Source organism: Mytilus trossulus, chromosome 5 (genome assembly GCF_036588685.1).
Source record: "Mytilus trossulus isolate FHL-02 chromosome 5, PNRI_Mtr1.1.1.hap1, whole genome shotgun sequence".
In the NCBI taxonomy this organism is placed as follows: Eukaryota; Metazoa; Mollusca; class Bivalvia; order Mytilida; family Mytilidae; genus Mytilus; species Mytilus trossulus.
Genome location: NC_086377.1, coordinates 57,878,047 through 57,899,076, shown reverse-complemented (window position 1 = coordinate 57,899,076; position 21,030 = coordinate 57,878,047). Strand labels below are relative to the sequence as shown.

The window sequence follows — 21,030 nt, the reverse complement described above, 5'->3', positions numbered from 1 at the left end:
ATCCAGTGGACAGCACCTCCATGCTAAATTGATATTTAATTTGTTTAAGATATTTACAACAATTTCGCATAAATCTGCTTTTAAATAATTTATTAAACTTGCAAGTCTTTTTAAGGCAGCAACCATTTGATTTACGGGGGGGGGGGGGGGGGGGGGGGGGAGGGATAAGCTAATGATTTTGTTTAGAACAAAATGTTTGTTTCACCCTCAGCGTCCACTATACATCTATATGCCATGCTTAAATTGAAAGAAAAAAATGTTTTCGGCTCGTCTCCAAACAAATAGATTGATTTTCGCAGAAAAATTTGCCCATAATTCAAATAGTTGCTGCCTTATTCATCAACGAAAACGGCACCCAATGCCCTAGTCCCACTGTTGGCAGGTGGACAAAACACCATCCAACTGAGATGTAGTGCAACTTATAGCATGCTCAGATACACAAAACATACACCAGTAATAGCCCTTATACTAGTGCTGTATATTGACAGTAATGATTAAATCAGGCAAGATATCCTGGTGATAAACATGATAAATATGATCTATATTGTAAAAAAAAAAATACGTGATGGTTGCTTATCTTAAAGACACCATATACACATACCTGTGAAAACACGCTATAAATGTGATATGTGTGTGAGAAGGTATACCAATATGTATACTGAGTGAGTGACATCAGTTCTTATCACCTGCGCGTGTATCTACATATACGTGTGACATATGTGATAAAGAGATTGAACGGAATTAACAATTTCCCGTTCCAGAATCTAATGCATTCTGGTTAATATTTTCAAAGGCATACACCATATACACATGAACACACACACTGGCGATTTAAAGCGTTCGGATGTAAAGGGTTTGGTGATGGTTCAAGTATATACACATGAGAACAAATACTGGTGACATAAAACATTTGAATGCGATGTGTGCGGTAAAGTGTTTTGTGTTAGTTCCAACACATACACATGAGAACACGAACTGTTGACATAAAACATTTGAATGCGATCGCGATGTGTGCGGTCAAGGTTTGATGAGAAAACACACTGGTGACATGCAACTTTTGAATGCGATGTGTGCGGTAAAGGGTTTTGTGATAGTTCGAATATATGTAGGACTCTAAAGTACGATGGTACTCTAAAGTGCGATGGTCACGCTAAAGTGCGATGGTCTACGCTAAAGTACGATGGTGTATCACGCTAAAGTGCGATGGTTGTTTGTTCGCTAAAGTACGATGGTGTATTACGCTAAAGTGCGATGGACCTACAAAGTTTAGAAAATCAACCACATAATTCGTACTTTAAGTTAAGTGTAAAAATAATCTATATTCCCTGTAAATGATTTTTAACAATTCGGACGTAAAACAATTTGGATAATTGGTGTAGCTTGCCGTTCACACAGTCTTTCACTTATGTGAACACCTCCCCTTACAGCTGTCATTGAAAATGTACAAACAAAATCGATCATTGTGTACATACGTAAAATCTATTTGTCTCCGAGCTTTCTCCATTTTCGTATCGAGTACAAATACAAGTACTTGTTATAGTAGGCCTTACTTGTTATATTCCCTACAATGTACAAATAAAGATTTAGCCGACAATTTATAATTTATCCACGAAAACATGAACCTTTATTTTACCGCCGTTACTTTTGAATAAATTTGGCAATGTTTTAACGTTCACCTCAAAGTAAGCTGCAACATGCAACATTTATAATGATTTATATGTGTACGTTCACTTCTAACAGAAGCAAAATACGTATTTTGTATCTATAGTAAAATAGTCAACTGCAGGGCACAAGTACTTCTTCCAGCACCCGAAAGAAAAAACATATTTGAGTCAACAGACAAAGTCTGATTTGGTTTAAAATAATCAAGTTTGGTTTAAAATAATTAAGTCTTAATTATTTGGTTTACAAGATGTTGAACAAATATTCTTAGAATTTATCTAACGGTGTGCAAATGTTTGGTTTGTATAAAAGACTGAAAACGTCATTATTCAACTGCGTGTCTTACGTCTATTCTTTTGCGGACAATCGCACTTTAGCGTTTGTAAGCATCGCACTTTAGCGTAGACCATCGCACTTTAGCGTCACCGTCGTACTTTAGCGTCCCCATCGCACTTTAGAGTCCTACATATGTACACATGAGAACACATACTGATGATATGAAGCACTTGCATGTGATATACATTGTAAAGGGTTTTATAATAATTCAAATATATACACATGAGAACACACACTGCATGGTTCCATAAAACATTTGAAAGCAATGTGTGCGGTAAATGTGTTGGTGATAGTGCAATCATATACACATGCGAACACATACTGGTGATATGAAGCAATTGAGTGTGAAATATATACGGCTAAGGGTTTTGTGATAGTTTTAACATATACACATTGGAACATCCATTGGTGAATAACAATATGAATGTGATATATGCGGTAAAGGGTTTGGTAATAGTTCATACATATACTCATGAAAACATACACTGCTAACATAAACCATTTGAATGTTATATATACGGTAAAGGATTTGGTGATTGTTCAACCATATACACACGAGAACACACACTGGTGTTTACAGTATGAATGTGATATATATACGGTAAAGGGTTTGGTGATAGTTCGTACATATACACATGAGAACGCATGCTAGTGAAATTAAGCAATTGAATGTGATATATACGGTAAAGGGTTTAGCGATAGTCCAAACATATACACATTGGAACATCCATTGGTGAATAACAATATGAATGTGATATATGCGGTAAAGGGTTTGGTGATAGTTCATACATATACTCATGAAAACATACACTGCTAACATAAACCATTTGAATGTTATATATACGGTAAAGGATTTGGTGATTGTTCAACCATATACACACGAGAACACACACTGGTGTTAACAGTATGAATGTGATATATAGACGGTAAAGGGTTTGGTGATAGTTCATACATATACACATGAGAACGCATGCTGGTGAAATTAAGCAATTGCATGTGATATATACGGTAAAGGGTTTAGCGATAGTTCAAACATATTATATACTCATGAGAACATACACTGGTGACAAAACATTTGAATGTGAAATATACGATAAAGGGTTTGGTGATAGTTCAACCATATTATATACTCATGAGAATACATACTGGTGAAAAAAGTAAACATGGAAACACACCGGTATTAACCATATGAATGTGACATGTGCGGTAAAGGGTTTGGTGACAGTTCAACCATATTATATACACATGCGAATACATACTGGTGAAAAACCGTTTGAATGTGATATATGCGGTAAAGGGTTTATTGACAGTTCAACCATAGTATATACACATGAGAATACATACTGGTGAAAAAAGTAAACATGGAAACACACCGGTATTAACCATATGAATGTGACATGTGCGGTAAAGGGTTTGGTGACAGTTCAACCATATTATATACACATGCGAATACATACTGGTGAAAAACCGTTTGAATGTGATATATGCGGTAAAGGGTTTATTGACAGTTCAACCATAGTATATACACATGAGAATACATACTGGTGAAAAAAGTAAACATGGAAACACACCGGTATTAACCATATGAATGTGACATGTGCGGTAAAGGGTTTGGTGACAGTTCAACCATATTATATACACATGAGAATACATACTGGTGAAAAACCGTTCGAATGTGATATATGCAGTAGAGGGTTTGGTGATACTTGTACATATGAGAACATACACTAGTAATGTGGCCTGACTAATTATACTAATCACTGAGTTTGTATTTACACGAGCAGCATAACGGATGGGGTATGTGGGGCAGGATCTGCTATGCTTCCGGGGTAACAGAGATCACAACCGACGGCGGGGTTCGTGTTTCTTGATTGCAGTTTTACTTTAAACATATTTAATTTCAAAAAATCATGTACATGACATACACATATAAATACAGTGATAAAATATAACATAGGGATTTGGAAACAAGCTTTCCCTTATATTAATCCGTCTCCCTGAAGAAAAATGATAAAGGGAAATAACTGCAAAATTTTTTCGCAGATATTTCCTATATAATATGTGTACCGGCGGCGGATTTCAGTTTTAAAGGTTATGTTTGTTCATCGGCCTCCACATGGGTGATTACTTGATTACTTGAGTATTTTTATAATGACTCTTTGATTACCAGATCAAATTTTTCGTGATTATTTGATAATCTATGACTTTATTTTTGACAGCCGCTATTTTGCCGGCTCAAAGAAAATAAAATAGCTCCTTAGGGGCTATTTTAACGGCTCAATAGAAATAGCTTATTTTGCTCTATATTGACAACTCCGACTAAGTTGCGATTATATATCGAGCTTTGATATTTTGCCGGACTTATTTCAGATTTTTAATCAGACAATATATAAAATTACAATATTATTTTATTGTAAAGATTTAAGTACTGCTCTTTTTAAGAACCAAACAGAGTGCCATATACATGTGATATATTGGGGGAGGGGTCCAGATTTTATTTATAATTGGCCTAGAAGAAGCAATAAATGAATACTGCTAAAAAAACAATATGAGTGGTTGCCATGATAACGGACACACTATTTTTTGGTTGTTAGGCCTGGTAAAATCTTTCTAAAATCAGCTAAATCACTACAATTTAGAGCCTGATTCTGAATATAATCATGCATTTTTCATTAATGTTCATATGTTACATTGATACAACTTGTTTTAAGCTTCATTTTAGTGAACGTTGCATGTGAACCAAATTTGTTAATTTTTGCAAAAAAAAGCATATTTTCAACTTTTTTTCTAACTAGTGTTTTTCAGAAAAGTGCAAATGTGTACAGAATAGTTCGCACTGTAGTTATAAAGTAAGAATACTACTTTACCAAATGAAATAGAAAAAATGCATAGGATTTTCTTTAGTTTTATCACCATAGTAACCGATTTTTTCCTTGAAAACGAAGTATTTATTTGAAGAATATTGCATTCCAAGCGCTTAAATGTCCTGATAACCGACAAGAAAATACTTCAAAGCTAACAAAAACTTTAAATTACTATCGTCATGCAAGTGTTGTTGACTTCAATTGTTACCACGGAAACATATATTATCCATAGCAACAACCACTCGAAAACTGCATAAATAGAAATTTTATGTAAAGAAATACAAAGATAGAGGGTAGATAGATATAGGAAGATGTGGTGTGAGTGCCAATGAGACAACTCTCCATCCAAATAACAATTTAAAAATTAAACCATTATAGGTTAAAGTACGGCCTTCAACACGGAGCCTTGGCTCACACCGAACAACAAGCTATAAAAGGCCCCAAAATTACTAGTGTAAAACCATTCAAACGGGAAAACCAACGGTCTAATCTATATAAACAAAACGAGAAACGAGAAACACGTATATATTACATAAACAAACGACAACTACTGTACATCAGATTCCTGACTTAGGACAGGTGCAAACATTTGCAGCGGGATTAAACGTTTTAATGGGCCCAAACCTTCTCCCTTTTTCTGAAACAATAGCATAACATCACAACATAGAAAAACATACGATACAATTGGCAGACTTAACTCAATTAAAAAACGTATGATTACACAATGAACGAATAAATTTGATCTGCGATATCTGAACACAAATGCACAGCCAATTAAACACTAGAGACAAACATTCAGATGCTTATTTTTAAATTGGAGTATGAATTCATTCTTTGCTTCACCCACAGTTATGTCAGGGTTTTGTCTTCAGATTGTTCAATAAGTGTATTTATATAAAGTAACATTGGGGTTTGGGGGTTTGTAAAAAGGGGGGAGGGGGTATGTTGATTTTTTTAAATGTTGCATACATGTAGATACTTGAAAAGATAATTGCGTTTGGTCGGACTTTGTTTCAAGTTCATCATCTGATAATCAATTCTTGAAAGTTAACAGCTGATGAGCTTCATGGGATAACAATAGCCAGGCCAACCTGGCTTATCATGTGGTAAGGCAAGATAGATATGGCCCTAACAATTGTGAGAAACCTCTTAATTTCTTAGGGCACCCACCTGTCTGAGATGTTATTCCACCAGCATAAATCACAAAATTAACCTGTAACATAATATTAAGCTGTACAAACCAATAATGGAATCATTTGGTCAAAGCATTTCTTAACTGGAACTGAAGAGTGATGGACGGACGGATAGATGGACAGGCAAATTGAACACATTTTAAGTTCAACTTGGTGGTGACTTAAAACATACTAATAGTCAATTGGTCAGGCGCGGATCCAGAGGGGAGGTTGCGGGGGTTGGAATCCCCTTTTTTTTTTGGACCATCAAGGCATTTGAATGGGGACATGTAGTTGGAACCCCCCGCCCCTTTCTCCTTTGTCCTGGGTTAGGAACCCCCCTTTTTAAAATGGCTGGATCCGCCCCTGATTGGTGATTGCTAATATCAGAAGTCCAGTATAATGGAATCCTCTTAATATATACATGTAGCTATTAACATATCATTAATATCTCCTTTGTTGTACTACTATCCAGCAATTGGAATTCAGGATCTCCGAGATAGACAAATAGAATACATCTGCTAAGTTGGAATTTTGCTAATCCCGTTATAATAGTTATGCTATTACCGGCAAAATTATAAAATTAGAATTATCAAGCAGAATAATTGTATTAATTATGAATCATTCCTTACTATACAGCATTCTACACATATCTCATAAGTTTAAGAATCCGATAACATTATATCTTGTTTTTGTGTGTGTGTCTTGGTTTGTTTGTGTGTGTGTTGTGTTCTCGTGTGTGTTAGTAAAATTCTTTCTTGACTAAACCATGTAAAACGTAGATAATATACATCCCATTCATACATTGTGCCTGACGGTCGAAGCGTTCTCGTGTCTGTCAGTAAAATTTAAAGTTGAACAAAACGTTGATATCATTCATCATATTCATGCAATAATTGTACCTGACTGTATGTGTGTCTGTAAAAATCTTCCTTTACTAAAACATGTAAAACTTTAATAACGCCTCCGGGTGCGGCAATTTCTCGCTGCATTGGAGACCTGTTGGCGACCTTCTGTTCTTGTCTGTTCTATGGTCGGGTTGTTGTCTCTTTGACACATTCCCCATTCCATTCTCAATTTTATAACATTCATACATTGTGTCTGACTGTCTGTGTTACTAGTAAAATTCTTCCTCGACTAAAACATGTAAACCTATCACTGAACCCTTTATCACACACGTGGCATTTATAAAGTTTATCACCTGTGTGTGTTCTCACATTGATACTTTGTGTCTGACTGTCTGTGTGGTCTCGTGAGTGTTAACAAATTCTTTCTTGACTAAACATGTAAAACGTAGATAACATACATCACATTAATACATTGTGACTGACTGTCTGTGTGTCCTCGTATGTGTTTGTAAAATTTTACTTGACCAAAACGTTGATTAAATACATTTATACATTGATATACTGTGCCTGATTGTCTGTGTGACCACCCCCCTTCCCGGCACGGGGATCGAACAAGGAAACTTTGTTAGTAGTCCGATGCGCTAACTTCTACAAAACGGCTGTCAATTTACAGGCAGTTGAATCAGAATTTGTTTTCTAACATACCCTAATACGACTCTCAATTCACAGGCACTTGTCTCCGATTCCCCCCACCCCCTACATACCTTAATATAATAATATATAGGATTTTTTTCTGAGACAAGTGCATGTGTCTCAATTTCTTTTGTTGAATCAAAAGGCTTGCAAGTCCAATCAATTCGGGGAAAATGAGCATTCGTAATTAATATTTTTACAAAAGAAAGAGAGGGCACATGTGGGCTGTCAACTGTGGGAACGCGAAACAAATAATCCGTATGGGCTGTTGTGTATGAATATATAAAATAAAATACAGCGTATAGAATTGCCAAAGAGGAGAAATGACATAGCAATTAACAAGTAAAATCACAAAAATACTGAACTTAGAGGAAAGTCCATAATCACATGGCAAAGTCAAATAGCAAAACACATCAAAAGCGAATGGACAAGAACTGTCATATTCCTGACTTGAGGGGAAGGACAGGGGGGGTACCCTTCTCCCTTCTCCCACCCCTCTTCTCCTTTCTCCTTTCTCCTATCCCTCTTCTCTTTATTTTTTTTTTTAATTTACCGGAAAAAAAGAGAGATATTTTATTTTTTCATATTTTATTTTTTCTCCAACTTTTTCTCCTTTCTCCCAGCCTTCCTCTCCTTTCTCCTACCCCTTTCTCCTGTCTCCCTTACCCCTGTCCTCCCCCATATGACTTGGTACAGGCATGAAATAAATGGTGGATTAAACCTTGTTTTATAGCGCTAACCCTCTCACTTTGATGGCAGTCTCATCAAATTCCGTTATATTTCCAATGATGCGTGAACTAAACAGACAAAATAAATAAAATAGTCAAAATATGGGTACAGTCTGCAGTTACCATCGTAGAAGTCATTGTACAATGAGCATAACCCACACCGCTTAGTCCATGTAGTCTGCTTTAAAAGGCCCAAAATGACAAATCATTTCAAACGGGAAATAAAAAGTCTTATTGACAATAATGATGATGAACGAATAATTTATTTTATATGCAAACAATTACAATGTACTCTCTGCCACAATCGTGACACTTATAATGTTTACCTCCAGAGTGTGTTCTCGTGTATCTCTTAGCCAAACAGTTTACACCACTATTTACCCCACACGCGACATTTATAAGGTTCATCTCCAGTGTGTATTCTCATGTCTCTAAGCCACGACGTTCGCATAGCTCTTAACCCCATACGCGACATTTATTAGATTCATCTCCAGTGTGTATTCTCACGTCTCTAAGCCACGACGTTCGCATAACTCTTTACCACATTATACATACGTGACATTGATAAGGTTAATCTCCAGCGTGTATTCTCATGTCTCTAAGCCACGACGTTCGCATAGCTCTTAACCCCATACGCGACATTTATTAGATTCATCTCCAGTGTGTATTCTCACGTCTCTAAGCCACGACGTTCGCATAACTCTTTACCACATTATACATACGTGACATTGATAAGGTTAATCTCCAGCGTGTATTCTCATGTCTCTAAGCCACGACGTTCGCATAGCTCTTAACCCCATACGCGACATTTATTAGATTCATCTCCAGTGTGTATTCTCACGTCTCTAAGCCACGACGTTCGCATAACTCTTTACCACATTATACATACGTGACATTTATAATGTTCACCTCAATGGTGTGTTCTCATGTACTCTCTTAGCCACGAAGTTTACATTACTCTTTACCAAACACGTGATATTTATAAGGTTTTCTCCAGTGTGTGTTCTCATGTGTATCTCTAAGCCACGAAGGTAACAATACTCTTTACCCCACACGCATCATTTATAAGGGGTATCTCCATTGTGTGTACTCGCGTGTCTCTAATCCACGAAATTCATTCATTCATTCTTTACAACACATGAGACATTTATAATGGTTATCTGCAGTGCGTGTTCTCATGTGTCTCTAAGCCACGAAGTCCACATAAGACTTAACAAGACACGTAACATGTAATGTGTATCATCAGTGTGTATTCTGATGTATCACTGCATTCCCCATGATTAAATATTTTTCCACATATATATCACATTTAAAATGTTCAACATCAGTGCGTAATCTATGTGTCACTGTGTATTCCATGAATGCATCCTTTACCACAAATATCACATGTATAAGTTTTTTTATCAAAGTGTATTCTGATATGTCGCTACATATTCCATGAATGCATCCTTTACCACAGTACTAGTATATCACATGTATATGTTTTTTTTATCAAGGTGTATTCTGATATGTCGCTAAATATCCCATGAATACATCCTTTACCACATATATCACATGCATATTATTAAAAGGTTTATCACCCGTGTGTATTTATATGTGTATCTTTAATGTTGTACTTTGAGAAAACCCTTTATCACATACCATATGCAACATGTATACGGTTTATCCCCATGGTGTGTTCTCATGTGTCTTTGTATATAATTTCTCCGATTGAACCCTTAACCACATATATATTTAATCAGCAAGATAAGTGTGTGATTTCATGTGTTTCTTTAAACCATACATACTCTGATTAAATCCCTTGCCACATATATCACACTTATAAGGTTTATAAGCAGTGTGTGATTTCATGTGTTTCTTTAAACTATTACCCTGACTAAATTCCTTCTCACATATATTACATTTAAAAGGTTTATAACCAGTGTGTGTTCTCATATGTGGCTTCAAGTATGAACCATCACCAAACTCTTTTCCACACACATCACATTTATAAGGTTTATCTCCCGTGTGTGTTCTACTGTGTCTCTTCAAGTGTGTACTCTCAGAAAAACCTTTACCGCATACATCACATTTATAAGGTTTATCTCCAGTGTGTGTTCTCATGTGTCTCTGTAAGGTTGAACCTTGAACAAACGCTTTACCACATATATCACATTTATATGATTTTTCACCAGTGTGTGTTCTCGTGTGCCTCAGCATATCACTACTTTGTTTACTCCGTTTTCCACATATATCACATTGGTAAGGTTCATCACCAGTGTGTATTCTCATGTGTATCTGCAAATACGCCTTCTCATTAAACCCTTTACCACATATTCCACATTTATAAGGTTTATCACAAGTGTGTGTTCTCTTGTGTTTCTTTAAGTATGCACTTGTTGAAAACCTTTTACCACATGTATCACATGTATATGGTTTATCACCTGTGTGTATTCTTATGTGCATCTTTAAGTATGTACTTTTCGAAAACGCTTTACCGCATATGCCACATGTATACGGTTTGTCCCCATGGTGTGTAATCATGTGTCTTTGTAGATAATTTCTCCGTTTGAACCCTTCACCACACATTTCACATTGATAAGGTTTATAATCAGTGTGTTTGCTCATGTGGCTATGCAAGTTATGACTTTGAGTAAATCCTTGACCACACGTTTCACATTTATAAGGTTTGTCACCAGTGTGTGTTCTTATGTGTCTCTTTAAGGTTGATTTCTGAGCAAATCCTGTACCACATATATTACATTTATAAGGTTTATCACCCGAATGTATTACTATGTGTACCTTTAAGGTTGCATGATTAGCAAATGCTTTCCCACAAATTTCACATGTATAAGGTTTATAAACAGTGTGTGTTGTTGTGTGTTTCTGTAAGTTTGAACTCTTATAATAACTATAACCACATATATCACATTTAAAAGGTTTATCACCAGTGTGTGTTCTCATCTTAACATGTGCTTCTGCAATTGTGGGCTCTGACAACATTATTTCCGCCAGAATGAAGCTGGTGCGTTCTAATATAACTTAACTAAAGTTTAGTCAAGGCCAAAAGGAGGTAATTGCATGTCTATCTGTTATGTTTTGTTGTTGTATGACAATATTTTGGTTTCTGTACCCTTTTGGTCACCATATTTTCTCTGGGTTGTGTGGAGTCTAAAAAATAAGAAATTAACTTTTAATTATAAAAACAAATTTCATTATCTGATATTTACAGGGGCGGATCCAGCCATTTTTAACCAGATGCTCCGCAGGGCGCAGCTTTATACGACCGCAGAGGTTGAACCCTGAACGGTTGGGGCAAGTATGGACACAACATTCAAGCTGGATTCAGCTTGAAATTTGGATCGTGATTAAATAGTTGACACAGCATAGGTTTCTGACACAGAATGAATGGTCTAATGATCTCAAAATATTTGTTTTGTCTTTGAGCAATTCACTATGCTGTAGAATATTAATCCTCTAAAAAAATGTAATTTATGAAATTTCAAATGAGAAAAATTGAACCGCCCCCCCCCCCCCCCCCCCCCCAAAAAAAAACCCCATTTTTTTTACATCCCCCTTTCCTTTATTCCAAAACTGATCTCAATTCAAATTTCTAATGGACTTTGCAACAATAATTACTCAATTTAAATACATCATAAAATATTAAAATGTAAAAAAAGTGCTTGTTATCACTGAATTATAAAGATTGTTTTAATTTATCACTTAGTAGTAAAAGTGAATAATTTTTCCCTTTGTACTTTTTGCATCATAAACTTCCAATCCGGCAATCGATGTTTTGACAAAAACAATGGACTTATTATACCAAAGCCGGTATTTATCTTTACTCATACTTGGCATAATTTAAGCCACATTATTATCCGGTATTAATTACTCCCTGTCACCCGTGTATAATATTAAGCAATCAAAACAATATCACTTGTCAAATATCTGACGGCTAATTAGTCCTATAATTTAGACTCTGCAGGTTCATATCATTTACATTAATTGGGAGAAAATGGATGGTTGTTAAACTTATAAGACTCTGAGGTTCAACATTGGTAGTAAAAAAAATTATTCGATAAAAAACGTTCAATGTAAATGATATGAACATGATGAACCTGCAGAGTCTTACATTATAGGACTAACGGCCAATGGACGTAACATAAACATGTTGCATACCGGATTCTTTCGATATTCTCGGGCTTTTACTTTTTTTTAAATAAACATTAATTTTGTAAATAGTGTACGAAGTAAATAAAAGCGCGGTAAAATGTTCATTCATGAAATATTTATGAATGAAATGCTGTCTCACGTAGATTTCTTTTGATTTTTTCTTCAGCGCATGACAAATCCGAAAAGAAGATTTTGTGATACTCATTTTTAAAATGAAGTTAAATTCATCTGAATTGTCGGTGAACATTCATTCCTTTTTTATTCAAGCTGCAATCTTTTCAAAAGGGTAGTAACTCAAAATTTCAACAGGCATCATTCAAACACTAGTACTACATTATCTCGGAGCATATATATGTAATTTTCGATAGTCTATCACACCGAAAGTTGAGGCCGATGCCTAAGGAAAGTATTGCTTCAAAAGATAAGTAACTCAATATTTCAAAAGCATCATTCAAACACTTGTACTACATTATCTCGGAGCAAATGTAATTTGCGACAGTCTGTCACACCGGAAGTTGAGGCCGACGCCTAAGGAAAGTATTGCTATAGCAAGCTATAGCAAACTTTCAAAAAACAAAAAATGTGAAATGCACCAAAAAAGACAACCACTAAACAACATGCCTCTGACTTGGGACATGTTTATAAAAACACCTGGTTTAAAAGAAATTACATACATACCATAAGGCAGCAGTGTAACCTTACCATGTAAAAGACACCCTTTAAAAGTTAATGAAAAAAACGTGTTCAGATAAAAAAAAAAAAAGTAAAACCCTTCACCAGTTCATATGGCCTTTAAACAAACTAATATTTATGTGATGGGTATTCAGTGGTAATTTCAGGTTTTACCATGTAAGTTTTTTTTTGTTGTTTTCAATTTTGTTTGTTTATTTATCAGTACAAGGTGTAAAAATAAATCTCAAAAATACTGAACTCAGAGGAAAATAAAATCGGAAAGTCCCTAATCACAATAAAAAATTAAAGGACAAAAACACATAAAAAACGAATGGACAACAACTGTCATATTCCTGGCTTTATACAGGCATTTTCTAATGTAGAAAATGGTGGATTAAACCTGGTTTTATAGCGCTAAACCTCTCACTTTGTACGACAGTCTCATCAAATTCCGTTTTATTTACAACGATACATGAACTAAACAGATATAATAAATAAAATAGTCAAAATATGGGTACAGGAGTCATCATCGTGTTACAATTTTAAAAGAAACAATTTAACAGAAGTACACAAAAGCATCTATCAAATTAAAAACACAGTCATTGCTTCGCGTGTGTGGCTGTTTTGTCTAGGCTATAAATAGCTTTCTCAAAGAATTAGTTTCGGTCATCAAGGTGAAGAGGATACAGTGCAATTAAAACTGTATACCTGTATGTTTGTACAATTAAACTTGCAGGCCTTTTTCATGACCCACAATTTAAGACATCAAAATAAAAAAGTACATTCAGAAAATAATATCTTCAAATCAAGTTAAAGATTTTAAAAGTTTTCGTTTTTAACAAAAGAGCTTTGTCATCTAAAACTTTTAAGAGCACAAAGCACACAGCTTTTAATTGCAAATGCTTACTACCCTAAGCATTTAGCATCACAAAAAACCTTCCAGAGCAGGTGCAAGGATCTTAAAAATGATCAATATCATAAACCATTGTTCAAACATGGAAGTATTATAATACTTTAATGGTTCAAATAATCATGAATATACCCCAAATTCCCAAAAAATAACACAGTTATAATAACAAGTTCGCGTATTGCATTTCTCAAACACAAATAATCATTAATTGCTTAAATTTCATCACTTTTGTATTTGACCTTTAGCTTTAAAACTAACACTTATCGGGAAAAAACTAGCACCTAAGAATGGAACATCCAGTTGGTGACTTAATTAACATGTTGTGAAAACAGGAGTGAAAAAAATATTCCTTTAACAATGATTCCTTTAACAAGAATATTTCACCCTACATCGAACAGTAGTTACATTAATTAAACAATCAATGTCAGTTTCTAATTCGTATACAACAAAAATAATTATAAAACATTAAATCTTTATCATGTTTATTAAACAATAATCTAACATGCCAAACAAGCATTTGGGTTTACGATCGCATTTCTTTTTTTTTTAAAGAAACCAACTTGTCTGTAAGGGTCGTCGGACCCGTGTATATCTACTATAACAGCTAGAATCATGCTATCATAATCAATAGTGCTAATTATGCGTTCCATAGACACATGTTGGATCGGTGTTAACTACGTGATCTGTGTAAATCATTTAAAAAATTAAAACGGCTGAGTTATCTAAATTCTTTTTATTATATTTTTAAATTAGATACAATATCTGAGGTTAAAGACAACAGCGATTGTGTTGTCAGTTCGTACACCTTAAAATAACTTACATCATGTATAAATATTTATCATGTTGGTCTAAGCTTTGCCTGAGTCTGCTGAGAGCTTTGTTATTTCAGAGACAAGTCCGAAACCACTGACATCATACATTGATTACATAAAATACATAATAGCTGTCTAGTTAAACATTTTTAAACGACTTACGTTTACCTTCTTTTTTTTTTTATCATATACAAAACGAATCAGCCGGATAAATAACAATACCAAAGGGAGATAACAAATTTAGAAATACGTATGGAACGCCTGCTGTAACAAAGCAGTCTGCATTTTACCAACAGTTGTGTATTTTGTTCAATGGATTTAAACATTTTAAGGTGGATAGAATCGGATAGAATTTCCCGTTATTCTATGCCAACATGTTATATTTTCTACCATGAAATTAAATATTACAGAAGCATGGATTAAAGCTACACATTTTGCAAAACTATACCTGATTTTGAATAGATTATCGTTTTCATAAAAAAAAATTGGGAAATTATAATCCTGGTACCTTTGATAACTATTTCTAGGTGAAAATATGGCCATATTTGCCAATTTGTTATGATGAACCTTAATACTAGTGTTGAATTTTGACTAAATAAATTTAACTGATATCGATGAAGGGATTCGGCGAAAGAAAAACCTGACTCGAACAAAAAACCGTTCATATTCCTGATCATCTTCAGTTTGTAGGTTCTACTTCAATTGTATGTACTAATTCATAGTCAGTTTTATGTCATTTCTTGGATATACATATTTTTTTTGTTAGCTTACTTTTCAAGTTTTTATATGACAGCAAAATAAAATTGAGAATGGAAATGGGAAATACAAGCTTGTCAAAAATTTGCTTTCCAGTAATGCTTAACCATGTCGTGGTTGTTTTCAAGAAGACACATTTGTTTTCCAGATAATAGATTTAGTATGATGTGTATGGATGTCTATGCAATTGTACTAGAAGGTTAAATACCCAAAAATTAGAATTGATTTTGGGGTTATGGTACAACATTATTTGGGTGTTTTTTTTTACGAAATTTTGTTTTTTTCTTAAAATAAAATTACCATATTTACATTGATTATTACTCATCTAGATGCAACAAATACTGATTTTGCTGGAGAAGCACACAAAATAGGGTGTTTGAATTATTTTATCTGTAATTTGTGCATTTTTCCTATGATGTGTATTCCTTGATAATGTTAACGTCATTATCATGATAAAGAAAACAAATTTGGTAAGTATATTAACAGTTGACATGTGCCAACTGCCAAAGTTGCACATGATGTTCTCTCACAGAAACGCATGAGTTATTTGGTATATAAAACACTTGTCATTGATTGAAATTTTCAGTAATAAAAATTTAGTTTAGCCTTTTTGAATATTTCACTGATTGTGTGAAAATTGTAACAGAAAATTTACAAGACACTTGATAAAATTGCATTATCTGCAGAATTATTGATAACTGTCCTCACTATATATTCACAAGGACATATAAATAACATAATGTCCATACTATTCTGATCTGAGTTTTTATCCATACATTGTACATATACTGGCATGGCTGGTGCTGTTCCAAGTTGTCTTCTTTTTCTGTTTCTTGAGAAGTATTTGTTTAACCTGTTCAGTCACTATAAAGTGTTACAATTCTTATTTAGACGCAACACATAAATAGTGACCAGAAAGGTGCCGCTTTCACACGAGAGACGCTAGAAATTTTTTTTAAATGTACACTTTTTCAATATTTTTGTAGGATTATCATATAAAATTAAGGAGATATGTAGTTAGAGACTGCTGGTCTGCTGAATAGAAATGTTTGGGTTCATCTGATACTTGTTTTCAAATAAGTCCATATTGAAATTTGAAGGGTCCAAAATTAAGATATGTTTGATTTCAACTGGCATAAAAAAAATGGTGTTTCTGTGGTCTTATCAGGCTGTGTGTGGTGAAGCATTTTATGCCTTAAGGCTTGTACATTTTTTTTTATTTTGGTCATGAATTTTTTTTTGTAGTTTCCATCTATTGGGACTGTATAAGGTAGATATCTGATATGTGACACAATCAGTGAAAAGATTTGTTGAGAGTTTGCCAAAGGAAGTACAGATTTAGAAGATTGTGAATTATTGAATGTTGTTTTGTTTTGTTTTAAACTTTTGTTTTAAAGTTTTGAATTTGTCTGTGGGTACATGAATAACCGTGATCACATCCAATAGTATAACCAACGTCATAATCACTGTTCCTTGATATGGGGAATAATGTGGCAGATGAACATAAGTAGTTATGGTCAATTAGTGAACCGGAGTTTACCCCCGCATGCCGCATTGCCATTACAAAAAAAAATCCCGAGATTTATCATATTGCTTGCAGAGGTTTTTTCTGTGTTCTCATGGCAGGACGGAACTTTTACGCTAAACATGTTATCAGTAATTATGATTTTGTGACTTTTAAATGAAGTACCTGTGATTATTTGGGAATTTCTTTTTCCCCTCACTGATAATGGAAGAATGAAGCAGACGAAACATGGCGTCAGATGTTGTTGTCCAAATTTCGGTAATTTCCGTGATACAATCAAATTAAAATAAACTACATAAGTTACCAAAATTTCTAAATTCTTGTTTTTGGAAACAAATAAAAATTCATGTCGTATTTAATTTAACATTGAAATTATTCCGATCTGTCCCGTTTTTTCAAGTTCACATTTCGTTAAATTCGGCAGCCATTAAAAAAATTAATCGAACGAGATTTAACGAGTGTGACGAAAATTTTCAGATGGGTCGTGTAGAGAGAGTTATCGTTCTTTATTCCAAAAACGATGCTTCTACCATAAGTGCCAGCTAAAGTTGGCATATTATTTGATTAAACACAGTTTAAAATATCTTCTTTAAAAATCTTTTAAAATCCTTGTTATTTTTTCATACTTTTTGAAAGAAAAAAATGTGTCAATGTTAAATATATGAAAAGTCTAGAGAAATTTATTGCCCGGCAAATTTTCGTTATCAATGAATGTCTATTATTTAGTCAGGGATTTCGCTACCACAACTTATTTAACAACTTCACTAATTTCATTCATAGCTATTATATTTGGTTTTGAAGTTTGATTGAAACCTGTAGAAAACGTATTTGATAAAGGATGGCACCTATTTTTTACGGAAGTGTTATTTTCCGAACCCGGAAACTAAGAAACGATCCAGGTTTATGAACTTAGCTTCTTGATCTTTTTAGTAAAATTTTTCGAAAAGGTTACCTATTCAACATCAGTATATCTTTTATAGGTATTTATTACGATTTTGTCACCAGTTAATCAAATCAAACTAAATATTGTTGTTATAAACATACTACAAATTTATGGCTCTACAAAATCTGTCGATGCTTGTATCATGGCATTGCACAAGGTCATGTTTTTTTTACCGACAAATTATTACGTCTTTAGACTAAATGTAAAGGATGTTGTTGGATGTGTATTGATTGATAATTTAGGAAGATAGAGCGTTGTTAGGTCTAATCTGTATTGTAAAGTTTATGAATAATAATGAACTCAGTTTTGTATGTATGTGCCTGTCCCAGATATGGAGCCTGTGGTTCAATATTTGTCGTTTGTTGATGTGTTACATAAATTATTTGTTTTTTCGTTCATTTTGTTTATATACATTAGTACGTTAGTTTTCTCGTTTGATTTTTTTTTACATTTGCCATTTCGTGGCCTTGTATAGCTGACTTTGCGGTATGGGCTTTGCTCATTGTTGAAGACCGTACGGTGACATATATAGTTTTTAATTTCTGTGTCATTTGGTCTCTTGTGGAGAGTTGTTTTATTTGTCTAATCATACCACATCTCCTTTTTATATCAGTTATGGTTGAAACAATTTTAAGCAAAAAGAATAATTTATGTTGCGTGAGGATACAATCCTTTCATTTTCATAAAATGTCATGCCTATATTATCGAATGCACATCTATGTAGGTATCAGGGGACCTAATATCAAATTAAACAAACAATGAATCATTGCTAAACGATCTCACTTTGTCATAATAGAATAATAACTTTTGTTATATGATATTAAAATAAAATCATATCCCAACTTGATCAGTTACAAAGACAAGGGTAACCAAATAATTAATACTTCGTTACAAAAGAACAGTTATATATAATTCTGCATACGTGCAGTTACCCTCGGGAAAAGGGTGTTACTTTTATGGTATTACTATAGTAAAGTATAATATTGACTGATGTTTGAAGTTTTAACCTGGTTAACATCTAGTTACAATGGTGCTAATACGTTTATTTACAAATAGTCGATATATGGTTATAATCAAAAATGCGGCGGGGTTTAACATGTTGATCATATTTCAACCCCCCCTCTTCCTCTAGCCAATGTAGAAAAGTAAACGCATAACAATACGCACATTAAAAGGCAGTTCAAGAGAAGTCCGAGTACGATGTTAGAAGATGTAACAAAAGAAAATATACAAAATGACAATAGTACATAAATAACGACAGACTACTATCAGTTAACTGACATACCAGCTCCAGATCTCAATTGAATTGATTGAAAGATTATGTCTTCATCATATGAATATCAGGCACAGTCCTTCCCGTGAGGGGTTTAGTATCATACCATCATAAAATATATGAGAAGAACATAACCCATGTCATGCCAACAACTGGTTTTTAAATACTAGTAAATGTGTTTAGTTCCGATGCAATTACCATATAAGTGAACCAATATTAAAGCCAAAATATGCTATCTTTAATGATCTGACAACAGTATCGTAACTATGTCCCTTCTGAATAAGGAACTATGTCCCTTCTATTTAAAGGTTTTGTTAGCTTCTGAGGTAAATACTGACATTGTTGTGCTTTATAAATATATTCCTAAATTAAGGAACTAGAGAAGTTCCCGCTCGGACAGACACTCCATAGTCTAGTATATTATATCTAAACGTATATCAAACATGTGTACATTCCTCGAAAATTTTCTGATATATCAACGTCAATTCTATCTGAAGTGATAATTCGGCTGCAATAATTCGTTTCCTTGAATCGAATGGAGAATATGTTTTCCAACCAAACTTAACAATAATCTGGAGTCCGTACGAACGGTTGTTAGATTGTACTTTGTTACAAAAATGTTGATTGGTCGACAGAAGTGAAAAACCTACGGTATGGAATCGAAAACAAACGCGTTGTTTTTTCATAACGTATGAATTACGAACCAACGCGTTGAAAGTGACAACCAGCGCGTTGAAAGTAAAACCAACACGTTGAAAGTAAAACCAACACGTTGAAAGTAAAAACCAACGCGTTGAAAGTAAAAACCAACACGTTGAAAGTAAAAACCAACGCGTTGAAAGTAAACCAATACGTTGAAAGTAAAAACCAACACGTTGAAAGTGAAACCAACGCGTTGAAAGTAAAAACCAACGCGTTGAAAGTAAAAACCAACGCGTTGAAAGTAAAAACCAACGCGTTGAAAGTAAAAACCAACGCGTTGAAAGTAAAAACCAACGCGTTTATAATAAAAACCGACGCGTTGAAAGTAAAAACTAACGCGTTGTAAGAAAAACCAACGCGTTGATGATAAAAACCAACGCTTTGAAAATTTCATACGGTATGTTTATACCGCCAATGACACGAACAGCCACTCATACAAGATACGCTACCATCGGCAATCTTCGGGTGAATCCGCTACTCTCCTTCTATCCGTTAGATCAAAGTACGGAATCGACCGATCTTTGACGTATGTAAAACTTATCAATAGGCAATCTTCTGGTGAATTCGCTACTGTAATTGTTTCCGTTAGATCAAAGTACGGAATCGACCGATCTTTGACGTATGTAAAACTTATCAATCGGCAATCTTCTGGTGAGTTCGCTACTCTAATTGTTTCCGTTAGATCAAAGTACGGAATCGACCGATCTTTGACGTATGTAAAACTTATCAATCGGCAATCTTCTGGTGAGTTCGCTACTCTAATTCTATCCGTTAGATCAAAGTACGGAATCGACCGATCTTTGACGAATGTAAAACTTATCAATAGGCAATCTTTTGGTGAATTCGCTACTCTAATTGTATCCGTTAGATCGAAGTACGGAATCGGCCAAATTGTGACGAATGAGAGGGACTTGTGAAAGAATTTGGTATGTAATTGATTCATATGAAATGTAATTCCTTTCACATGTTTACTTGAAACAAC

The 21,030-nt window shown here is 34.3% G+C and overlaps 1 protein-coding gene across 1 annotated transcript; it reads right to left on the bottom strand.

Annotated features, from left to right (window-relative positions):
- Positions 1-9,368: 9,368 nt before the first annotated feature.
- LOC134718964 (zinc finger protein 45-like) lies at positions 9,369-11,449 on the bottom strand. The gene has a single exon (XM_063581843.1). It carries the CDS (start codon positions 11,283-11,285, stop codon positions 10,038-10,040), a length of 1,248 nt encoding a protein of 415 aa, XP_063437913.1. The 5' UTR covers positions 11,286-11,449; the 3' UTR covers positions 9,369-10,037.
- Positions 11,450-21,030: the final 9,581 nt, after the last annotated feature.

Bases quoted from the DNA above. Each gene is read 5' to 3' on its own strand.
- LOC134718964 (XM_063581843.1), bottom strand. From the start codon at position 11,285: ATGTTGTCAGAGCCCACAATTGCAGAAGCACATGTTAAGATGAGAACA.